Consider the following 12,189-nt stretch of genomic DNA (forward strand, 5'->3'; position numbering starts at 1 on the left):
AGTTACAGAAAAACAGCTCTTTGAAGCTGTAAGATCATGATCATGATAGAGACAGTCTACTATGGACCGTCTGGGCTGTTCAAGAAAAAACCAGGAAACAGAGCAAAAGATAAACATATACCCGATATATGTTCGCGCATACATCATCTATGTGAAAAACTGATAGAACTAGATTCATGGCTGTTTGACATCCAAAAACGCCAGAACATATACAAGTATTAAGAACAAAAGGGAGAAACTAGAGAAAGAGAAGGACAATCATAAACCGGGAATAGAGAAGTCCTGGATAAAGCATGAGAAATCTCCATATATAACCTTCATGGACCAAGCACCAGGTTCAAGTAGCAGGCCCTCCTTTGACAGTCTGTCCGCTTGCTGATTCTGAGCACGGAAAATGTGATGAATGGAGCAATCCCTCAAGAGACCCCAAAAGAACTTGATTCTGTCCACCCAACCTGCAAGATGAGGGGCCAATATATTGCAGGATCCTTTGACATGATCAATCATAGATTTGGAGTCGCCAAAGATCGAAATAGACTGGATATCACAAAAGATGCAGAAAGCAAGGAGGCCCGCTAGAGCCCTTGCTTCAGCCAAACTGTTTGTGCCCTTTCCACTGTGCCATGAGATAAAATATTGAAGCTCCTCGTCCATCAGGATGTGAAAACCACATCCACAGTTGTTTTGCTGCTCAGCACCGTCAAAAAAAGCTCTCGGGAAACCTGCAAGACTAACATCTTTCGCTTCTCTGTTGCGTCTTTTCATACTGGGCTGCTTTTTAGGCACAGAGTCATAAGTGGAGATGATGTGTTGCAGGATAGATTTGAGTGGGAGTTTTGACTCTTTGAAAATCTTGTTATTTCTCCACCTCCATGCACACCACAGCACGATGATAAGGATCGGCCTCCATGAATCCCTTTGTCCACACCACCATTCAAAAGCAGATTGAATTGAGTCAAAAACAAGATGAGGAAAACCATATAGAAGAGCCAGATCATGCCAGATTTGCGAGAAAGCTCTGCATTTAAAAAAGCTGTGAAGATTGGATTCTTCTTCTGCCTCACACATCAAACATCTACTCGGACCGTGCCACATTCTTTTTCTCAGATTATCCCACATCAGATTCCTATTGTGGTAAACCATCCATGAGAAGAAAATAGATTTTGGGGAGCAGCCTGACTTCCAGAAAATCGCAGGGAACTTTGTTCTAGCGTGACAGGGCTTTTGCACAATCAAGTCTAAATAAATGTCTTTAACACGAACCGACAGACTAGCTTTAGGCAGTCGCCATAGCAGCTGGTCATCCTGCATGGATCTATGAAAGCCGCAGCCCCTCAACGCTACCTTGACATGATTCCAGAGCATAGCCAGAGGCGCAGGCATGCCAAGATCACTGGCCTCTTTCCAGAGAGGACAAGGACCACGCCAAGCAGCAATAAGCTTATCCCAAGTGAAAATGCCAATCCTGTGGAAGAAGAACAGAAGGTTTTCGGGGATGGCAATACTTTCCCGACCATTCCATAAGGAGTCTACGCCGATGAAGATACTGCTGCCCGACTGAAGGGACCAATTCAAATTCTTTATAAAATATTGTTCGACTTTGCGGAAGCTGAGCCATATGGCTGACCCGTAAGATATTCCAATCCTGCCATTCCTGTACCAATGCTCCAGGGATTTTCCTTTCATATACTTATTTTTTATGGTAATGCTCCACGGCCCATCTCCGAACATGCCTCTCCACAACGATTTGCACAGGAGAGCGTTTCTGAAAGACCTCAGGTCCAGTAAACCCCAGCCACCTGAGCTCTTGGGCATGGCTATCTTTTCCAATTTTGAAAGGTGAAATTTGCTCTGTATTGATTTACCACCCCATAAGAAATTTGCAGTGACCCTGTTTATTTCGTGAATGATACTAGCAGGGAGGAAAAAATGTGAGCCCAATAAACAACCAATTGCATTAAAACAGCTTGAGTTAGAACTATTCTTCCCGCCAGAGATAGGAACCTATATTCCCAGGCCAAATTTTTTTTGTAATACCTGTCAATAAGCCACTGCCAGTCTGTTTTAGAGTACCCTTTGGCTTTTAGCTGAAAGCCCAAATATTTTAAACCATCCTTGATCGATCTCGCCTCTATACCAAACTGCTCCGAGATCCACTTCACCATGTCCATATTGGTATCGTTGTGGAAAAGAATTGATTTTGCCCTATTTATATGTAACCCTGTAGCATTTTGGAATCTGTTCAGGATGTCACTGAGGCATATCCAAGATATCCTGCAGAGCATAGCAAAGATAAGCACATCATCAACAAATAAATTATGCGATAAGAAAATGTTCCTGCAAATTTTTACAGGCTTGCACTTGTTTTCAGATACCGCCTTATTTAAATGAAGACTGAGAGTGTTCATAGCCAGGATGAACAAAAGCGGTGAGAGGGGGCATCCTTGGCGCAACCCTCTTTCTGCACGGAAAAAGGGAGATGGCATCCCATTAATAATAACAGCATAATGCACATTTTCGACGCATGCCATGATCCATCTGATGGAATTTGGATGTAAGCCAATTTTTGCTAATAAACACCTTAAGAACCCCCAATCTAAGGAATCATAAGCTTTTTGTAAATCAATTTTGAGGATGGCAGCGTCTGTCTTTTTTTGAAACATAGAGAACATGCATTCTTGTGTAATTGCGACTGCATCTAAAATGTTTCTTCCCTTTAAGAATGCATGCTGATCCTTTGTTATGAACTTTGCTAAGGTCGCTTTTATCCTTTCTGCAATAATTTTTGTTATGATCTTGAAAGATATATTGCATAAGGAAATTGGCCTGAAATCTAGAAAAGAGTCTGCTTCCTCTTTTTTTGGGATAAGAGCTATTTGAGTGGAAGATGTGATCTGGTGAATACTGCCGGATATCCTTGAAGCTTCCACCATCCTAAGCAGATCATGTTTGATAATATCGAAAAAGTGAAGAAAAAAGTCTATTGTCCAGCCATCCGGGCCTGGACATTTATCTTTTTTAAAGGATTTCATTACTCCAAGTAGCTCTTCCTCTGAAATGGGATTAAAGAAACTCTTATTTGTTTCCTCATCAAACATTTGAGGTGCCAAATCTATACCCCACCGGATGTCCTGGAAACCGCATCCCCCTCCTCTTTTATATTGTCTTTCAAAATGCCTGACTGCTTCCTCTGATATATCTTGTTGAGAGAATAAAAATCCTCCCTGACCATCCTTTATTTTCCATATTGAATTTCGCTCGCGCCTTGAGTTTGCATACTTGTGGAAAAACTTGGTGTTGCGGTCCCCTTCGTTGAGCCATAAAGCTCGACTTTTAAGCCTCCAGGAGACTTCTTCCTGCTTCAGAAGGCTTTGTTTTTTCCGTTCAAGCTCCCTTAAACGACATCTCATACTAAAAGGAGGGGAATTTTCATCCATGGACTCAATAATGCTGTCGATATCTTTCTGAGTTTCCTGGAGAGCATTTTTATCCCTCTGTCTCTTTTTTTTTTGCCACTCTTTAACAACCTTTTTCATGGCAGACAGCTTATCGCGGAACGTCATAAATGGAGGAGTCATGTTCTTTTCAGAGAGATCTTTCCATGTTTTAATTACGATTTCATTGAAACCAGGGTCCTCCAAACATATTCGGTTGAATTTAAAAGGATACCCGGTTCTGAAACTTTTTTCCCTCTAGGAGAGATAAATCGGCCTATGGTTCGAGATAAAGACATTCCCAATTGAGAATAAAGGCATGCCCATTTTTTCGATGATGCTAGCATGGACGATGAACCTGTCAATTCTTTTTGCAATGTACGCCTTCTCCGCTCTCCCATTGTCCCAAGTGGGCATCATTTTCGATGGGCCTATGTCTACAAGATTCCTGAGCATTAGCTCATTCTTTATGCGCTCTGCAATCGGGTCCCTCTTCCTGCAGTTTCCCCAGCATTCTTCTGAGCTAAGTGTCAAATTTAGATCACCTGCAATCATCAGCGATTCAATCTCAAAAATTTCTGAGTCAAATTTTTTTTCCCAAAAAGGAATTTTGTTCTTATATGGAGCGTAGACATTTAAAATATTAATAGGGCACTCATATCCTCTGATGGATGCAGAGATCAGGATGCCTGCAAAACACTTATATGCTTTTGCTCTGATCCATGTTGGATCCCATAAGACCGCCAGACCCCCTGAAAGACCCTGAGCCTCCGAAGCAACTAGGAACCAAGAGGGAAACATTTTCCTGAAATAAGATATGGATACTTGCTTGCTGTGCATGGTTTCTTGTATTAGAATGATTTTAGGGTGGACTGAATAGAAAGTATCTTTTAACGCCAAAAATTTGAGGCCTGCTCCCAGACCTCTAATGTTCATGGAAATTAAAAAGGTCATTTTGACAATGCACCAGCCATGCTTGCTCTAAGAGGCTGTGATTCAGTCGAGATAGAAATGGGAACATCAACTAGGGCCAGATTCCGGACTCCATCATCAGCAACAATTGTCCTGCCCCTAAAGTGCCTACTGCCACCATTGTGCTTTTTTCTTACTGTTATATTCTTAGCAGAATTCAGGCTTATGAATGGGGAAGTAGGATTACTCGGCTTATGGATAGTCAGAGGTTCCAACTCCAAATATTTTCTGATGAGGAGAAAATCTAGCTCGCTATCAAACCGGTTTGAAGGAGATAAAACTGGAGAGTTTAATGGAGTAGCAGAATCCATAGGCTCTTTACCTTTAGAAAGAGATGGATGGGTCTTTCTAGGCGACGGTGAGGAGGATGAGATTATAACGGGATGGGAGCCCACAGTAAACTGAAACGATGGTGGAGGAGGAACAACATCACCATCATATGGTTCCGGGATGGGCGCACACGGAGAGAAATTAGCAGATGGACCGTCCTTTGCCGAGCCTTCATGTTTAGAGACTAAGCCCTGAGAGAGATCCTGAGATACCAGCTGAGAAGAATTACTGGCATTGATTCCTAAATTCTCATAAGCATGTGTTGGCATTATGATGCATGTGTTGTACTTGATGGCAACCAACTCGTAGAAGATCAACTCACTTATATATATCTAGATGAATCTATGGAAAAGATATCAGATGTGACAGAACACATAGGATGCAAGACAGCTCAAAGGAATCAGATGACAATTCTTAGTATGACAAATCTCAGATGATAAATTATAGTGCAACAAAGTTCCCACACTTTCATGAAGATAAAAGTTTCTTTCATGTAGAGAAAAGTTCACACACTTTCATGAAGATAAAAGTTTCTTTCATGTAGAGAAAAGTTCACGCACTTTCATGAAGATAAAAGTTTCTTTCATGTAGAGAAAAGTTCATGCACTTTCATGCAGAGAAAAGTTTCTTTCATGTAGAGAAAAGTTCATGCACTTTCATGCAGAGAAAAGTTTCTTTCATATAGAGAAACGTTCACGCACTTTCATGCAGAGAAAAGTTCCCTTCATGCAAGAGAAAAGTTCATGCACTTTCATGGTTGGTTCATGGTATTAGTCCGACAGTTTTTGATCCTATGGTTTTGGTCCATGGTATTGCATCCAAAAGTGTTGATCTCACGCACTTTCATGGTTGGTTCATGGTATTAGTTTGACAGTTTTTGATCCTATGGTTTTGGTTCGTGGTATTGCATCCAAAAGTGTTGATCCCAAGTATTGGGTCTGTGGTATTGTGTTATTATGGTTTTGGACCGTGGTATTGTGAAAGGCCTAAGACTATAAAAGAGGAAGGAGATCATTTGGCAAAGTATCTTCTGAATAATTGAATATCTGATAAAGTGCTAGATCTGGAATATAGTGATTAGGTTATGGTGCAGATCTAGATTTGAATAAAGAAGGAACCTGAGCGCAAGGAGAAGGATAAGTTCTATTGATGGGTCAAAATCTTAAGGCTGGAATAGTGGTATCTCTATATGATTTTGATCTGTGATATGTGGCGCACGCTTGATCTATAAATCTGATAATCTGGGTTAACTAATATCTGAATGTTTGAAAGAAAGAATTTATAGATCTGTACGCAGGTTTCTGTTGGTGAAGTTGCGGACTTTACTTGAAATATGTTTTAGTTGTTTTTATCTATTACTACGGTGTTCAAGGTTCTGATTTGATATCTGGTTGCTGTGTGCTGAGAAAGTATTAATTCAGTTTATGCACAAGGAAGTTGGTTGATTGCAGATCTATTTGATACTTGATGGATCGGGATCTTAAGGATTGTAATGTTTATCATTATCTGGTTTGATAGACTAGATCTGTATTATTGACGTATGTTTTATGAATGGTATGATCTGGGTATGTCTGATGTATGGAACAACTGCAAAGTTATAAGGAAATATTTGCAGATCTGTATGCAGGTTGGCTTTGGTGAAAGCATTGATTCAATATTGGGTAATTCAGAGATTGATGATGCTAATATTGATTGATTATGAGCTTCAATGATATTAATGGGTCCAGTATGAAAATTGGATGAAACGTGGCCTTTCAAATTATGATGTTGTGCTTCAGTGTATCTAGTCTGAAAATTTATGAAACGTGGTACCTGGAGGAGAGAAGATTGTAGGCTGGCGCCTATGTACTAGTATCTTAGCTAGTACAAGAGCTAAGGGGGTGGTAGCTCCCTTCCAGTAGCAGTTGAAAACTTTGGAGCATTGTAGCAGGTAGCAGCCTACATACTAGTAAACGGATTGGCTAGTATAAGAACTATGGGGGTTGTAGCTCCCTTTCAGGAGAGACTGGAGAACGAGAGAGGGTTGTAGCTCTTTGCAAGTAGTAGCCTGCGTACTGGTAAAGGACTGCACTAGTACAGAACTTTTGTAAAATGATTTTCTTATTAAGAAGAAGATTGAGATGACTTGCAGCAGGTGGTTTTCTCCCACATTGGGTTTCCACCTTATATCATGGTGTTCGTGGGTGTGGCTTATGTGTGATGATCTGTTCTATTTTACTACACCTGTTTACTGTTAATATGGTTAATAATGTTCTAATGCACTCATTGAAGATCAATTAACTGAATCATAAGTTTACTGAATATACGCGGGTATTCTTAACTGAAGCAGCATATATGAATCAGAGTATGGAAATGAAAAAGTTTTATTGACTTAATAATACTGATTCACCCCCCCCTCTTAGTATTATTTCCAACAATTGGTATCAGAGCAGGTCCTTTTGTAGAAGCTTGATCGCTTGAAGGAGATCCGTGGAACAATGGGAAAGAACCTTAAGAAGAAAATGCCTAAGAAGAAGAAGACATCTCAAAAGAACTATGACAGTGGGAGAATCGATTGGGGATTATGTGGAAGAAGCACTTCAGATTCAGAATCACTTCAGAATGAAGATGAACTATCAGGTATGAATGTGTTATCCTCTGATGTTCCAGCTATCTATCCATTTGGAAAAGATGAAATTGATAACGAAACAACTAAATTTGCTCTTATGGGTGAGCAAGAAAGATATCAAATAGAGGCAGAATTCAAAAGGCTTACAGACAAAATTAGAGATCAACAAGATCTATTGAACAAAAGAGAATGTGCCTTCAAAGAAGAAGCTACCAAACTAAAAGCTCAACTAGAGGAAGGAAACAAGGTAAGGAAGTTATTCAAGGACAAATATCAAAAGTTGCAGGATGAAGTAACATCTCTAAGAGATGAAGTCAATGAGAAGAGCACAACAATCAAGAAACTCGGAGATAGATCCAGTTACTATGAAAGTCTTGAAGCTACGATCCTCTTGCTGAAGGAAGATCTTGAAGAATCAAAGAAGCAGAATAACGAACTTCTCCAAGATCATGAAAAACAAGAAAATGAAGTCCTCAATCTAAGACATCAGTTGGAAGAAGAAAGAAAAGTTGAAGAAAACATGAAGAAGCAGCATCATGAAAAGGAAGAGCATCTTCAGGTTGAGGTAACCATTCTAAAGGATAAATTAGAAGAAAAAGATAAGATCTTACAATTTCAAGATAGTACTAAGATTTTGGATGATATTCTTAGTAGTCAAAGGTATCCTGCTATCAAAACTGGTCTTGGTTTTCATGAATCTATTGAAGGTGAATCTAGTTCAGGAAATAAGACAAGGGACTCTACTGCAAAATCTGAAATGCTCAATAAGGAGATGAAAGGTCAATCTCATCATCAACCAAGGAAAGAAATTCTTCAAAGAAAATCTTTTACTCCTCCTATGAATAATGTTGAATGTTATGTATGTCATAATCTTGGACATGTTGCAGCCAGATGTAGAAGAAGAAGGGTTCAAGACCATGATGCAGAAAGATCATCACATTCAAGGTACTTTAATGGATATTGCTTTGCTTGCAATATGTTTGGTCACAAAGCTGTTGATTGCTATAGAAGAAATATGAGACATGTAAGATGTTACACATGTAACAAGCTTGGACATATAGCTAAGGAATGCAGGAACAAAGTATGGGCACCATACCAAAAGGAGAAAACATCATCACACTTGAAGATGTGGAAGAAGAAAGAAGTACAGTCAGAAAGAGGCAGCACAACACCACATACAGACATAACAGAATCAGAGGGAGCTGGAAGTGTAAAACTTCAGTGTCTTAAATCTCATATGCAAGTTTCTTAAAGAGAAGTCATGTATATATGCGAGTTGGTTATGGCATAGTCGCGTATATGATTGTTTGAGGAAAGGCAGTAGGGACAGGTTCAGGAAAAGGATCAGTTATGATTAGGTTTATTATTTGCGCTGTTTGATAATGATTACAATTTGCTGATGATGTGTGGAAATGACTTGATGGTTAGAAGTGTTTTGTTTCTAACTTGATAATGATGATGTCTTGATACTTCTTGCCGATATGCATGATCAGATCTGACAGTAAACAAGATGGCACAGGTTTAGGGGGAGCATATGCTTTTAATACATTGTTGGCATTATGGCTAATAGTCCTTGGTGATGATGCTTATATGGATAAATGATTCATCTTGCTATGATACGGTTATGAGTTGATTCTTGGGGTTACATAGTTGATATTTAGATCAGATTTGTGGTTGATTCTCTAATGGTGCTTACATGGTGATCTTCATAAGGATAAGGAGAAGTACATAGCTTGAATTCACATCTTCTTTACTTGATGATGAGTCACTCATATGTTGTTGTTGTCATATGCATAAAGATCATATATTACAGTTATGATGCAGGATTCCTATTGTTCTTGGCACATATATGGATGAGGATTGTTGGCTGGATACATGGATGATTATTCAAAGTTGCATTGTTGGAGACATGATGATGATGAGTTCTTACCTATATGATGATAGGTTGTTTCGTACATATGTTGATTGATGCATATATTCCCAATTGATGATACTTGGTTCATGCAGATCTGGATGGCTATGGTGTTTCTCACATATGATAGAATGTGAATGATTCTGTATATACAGAATTCTGTTCAAAAGGATGAGTTGATACAGACATACCTTGATGATTCATGCACTAATACAAGTTGCTGGTCTAGTTGCTGTTGACAGATGCTATGGAGTAGATCATACAGTGTCGTTGCTGATGTTTATCATGATCTTATTTAGGTGTTTGGTCTCTGTTATAAATGTCATGTATATCATTCGATGTAAAGGTCATATCAAGACTCATGATGTAATAGTGTGTCTCTATCTATTGAAGTCATTTGATGAGATCTCTTTAGGTCATGTAACGGCCTATGTTGGTTTCCCCACTATGCCTGGGATGAATGATGTTATGTTATCATATGTAAACTTTTGGTATATCACCATTTTGATGGGAGATAGATGTATGTATGAGTCTTTGGTGATAGGAAGGTCATTTTTGATGTATAGAGTCATGTTCTTCTTGTAAAACATCTTTTTGCAGACCATGCTTACAGTCAGGGGGAGCATGAACAAGCATATTTCAGTAGAGCAAAGACTCAGCATGTACTCAAGAGGAGCATGGATAGATTGGTACACCTTGGCATATACAAAGGGGGAGCTCATTCAGAAATTTCAGCAGGCACTCAGGGGGAGTATGGACAACAAAGGAAGAGAATATCTTGGTCCACCCTTTGCCCTTGATGTCAAAGGGGGAGAGTGATTTGGTATTGTTGCCATCAAGTCCAAAGGGGGAGATTGTTGGCATTATGATGCATGTGTTGTACTTGATGGCAACCAACTCCTAGAAGATCAACTCACCTATATATATCTAGATGAATCTATGGAAAGATATCAGATGTGATAGAACACATAGGATGCAGGACAGCTCAAAGGAATCAGATGACAATTCTCAGTATGAAAAATCTCAGATGATAAATTATAGTGCAACAAAGTTCACGCACTTTCATGAAGATAAAAGTTTCTTTCATGTAGAGAAAAGTTCACGCACTTTCATGAAGATAAAAGTTTCTTTCATGTAGAGAAAAGTTCATGCACTTTCATGAAGATAAAAGTTTCTTTCATGTAGAGAAAAGTTCACGCACTTTCATGAAGAGAAAAGTTTCTTTCATGTAGAGAAAATTTCACGCACTTTCATGCAGAGAAAAGTTTCTTTCATATAGAGAAAAGTTCACGCACTTTCATGCAGAGAAAAGTTCCCTTCATGCAAGAGAAAAGTTCACGCACTTTCATGGTTGGTTCATGGTATTAGTCCGACAGTTTTTGATCCTATGGTTTTGGTCTGTGGTATTGCATCCAAAAGTGTTGATCTCACGCACTTTCATGGTTGGTTCATGGTATTAGTCTGACAATTTTTGATCCTATGGTTTTGGTCCATGGTTTTGCATCCAAAATTGTTGATCCCAACTTTTGGGTCCATGGTATTATGTTATTATGGTTTTGGACCGTGGTATTGTGAAAGGCCTAAGACTATAAAAAAGGAAGGAGATCATTTGGCAAAGTATCTTCTGAATAATTGAATATCTGATAAAGTGCTAGATCTGGAATATAGTGATTGGGTTATGGTGCAGATCTAGATCTGAATAAAGAAGGAACCTGAGAGCAAGGAGAAGGATAAGTTCTATTGATGGGTCAAAATCTTAAGGCTGGAATAGTGGTATCTCTATATGATTTTGATCTATGATATGTGGCACACGCTTGATCTATAAATCTGATAATCTGGGTTAACTAATATCTGAATGTTTGAAAGAATGAATTTATAGATCTGTACGCAAGTTTCTGTTGGTGAAGTTGTGGACTTTACTTGAAATATGTTTTAGTTGTTTTTATCTATTACTACGGTGTTCAAGGTTTTGATTTGATATCTGGTTGCTGTGTGCTGAGAAAGTATTAATTCAGTTTACGCACAAGGAAGTTGGTTGATTACAGATCTATTTGATACTTGATGGATCAGGATCTTAAGGATTGTAATGTTTATCATTATCTGGTTTGATAGACTAGATCTGTATTATTGACGTATGTTTTATGAACGGTATGATTTGGGTATGTCTGATGTATGGAACAACTGCAAAGTTATAAGGAAATATTTGCATATCTGTATGCGGGTTGGCTTTGGTGAAAGCATTGATTCAGTATTGGGTAATTCAGAGATTGATGATGCTAGTATTGATTGATTATGAGCTTCAATGATATTAATGGGTCCAGTATGAAAATTGGATGAAACGTGGCCTTTCAGATTATGATGTTGTGCTTCAGTGTATCCAGTCTGAAAATTGATGAAACGTGGTACCTGGAGGAGAGAAGATTGTAGGCTGGCGCCTACGTACTAGTATCTTAGCTAGTACAAGAGCTAAGGGGGTGGTAGCTCCCTTCCAGTAGCAGTTGAAAACTTTGGAGCATTGTAGCAGGTAGCAGCCTGCGTACTAGTAAATGGATCGGCTAGTACAAGAACTATGGGGGTTGTAGCTCCCTTTCAGGAGAGACTAGAGAACGAGAGAGGGTTGTAGCTCCCTTTCAGGAGAGACTAGAGAACGAGAGAGGGTTGTAGCTCTCTGCAGGTAGTAGCCTGCGTACTGGTAAAGGACTACACTAGTACAGAACTTTTGTAAAAGGATTTTCTTATTAAGAAGAAGATTGAGATGACTTGCAGCAGGTGGTTTTCTCCCACATTGGGTTTCCACCTTATATCATGGTGTTCATGTGTGTGGCTTATGTGTGATGATTTGTTCTATTTTACTGCACCTATTTACTGTTAATATGGTTAATAATGTTCTAATGCACTCATTGAAGATCAATTAACTGAATCATAAGTTTACT

General features: G+C 39.0%; 2 protein-coding genes across 2 annotated transcripts; both read right to left on the reverse strand.

The window, feature by feature from the left end:
- Positions 1 to 258: 258 nt before the first annotated feature.
- On the reverse strand, positions 259 to 3,578 carry LOC149246254 (uncharacterized). Its single transcript, XM_089440203.1, has 2 exons — positions 2,038 to 3,578; positions 259 to 1,891 (listed from the first exon to the last, which is right to left on the reverse strand). The coding sequence occupies exons 1-2, from the start codon at positions 3,576 to 3,578 to the stop codon at positions 259 to 261; spliced, it is 3,174 nt and encodes a 1,057-aa protein (XP_089296329.1).
- Positions 3,579 to 3,692: 114 nt separating this feature from the next.
- Positions 3,693 to 4,274, reverse strand: LOC149246255 (uncharacterized). Its single transcript, XM_089440213.1, has one exon. The coding sequence runs from the start codon at positions 4,272 to 4,274 to the stop codon at positions 3,693 to 3,695; it is 582 nt and encodes a 193-aa protein (XP_089296339.1).
- Positions 4,275 to 12,189: the final 7,915 nt, after the last annotated feature.

The sequence above is a fragment of the Pinus tabuliformis genome, chromosome 7 (genome assembly GCF_031772625.1).
Source record: "Pinus tabuliformis cultivar Carrire ecotype Pingquan chromosome 7, CPIR1, whole genome shotgun sequence".
NCBI lineage: Eukaryota > Viridiplantae > Streptophyta > Pinopsida > Pinales > Pinaceae > Pinus > Pinus tabuliformis.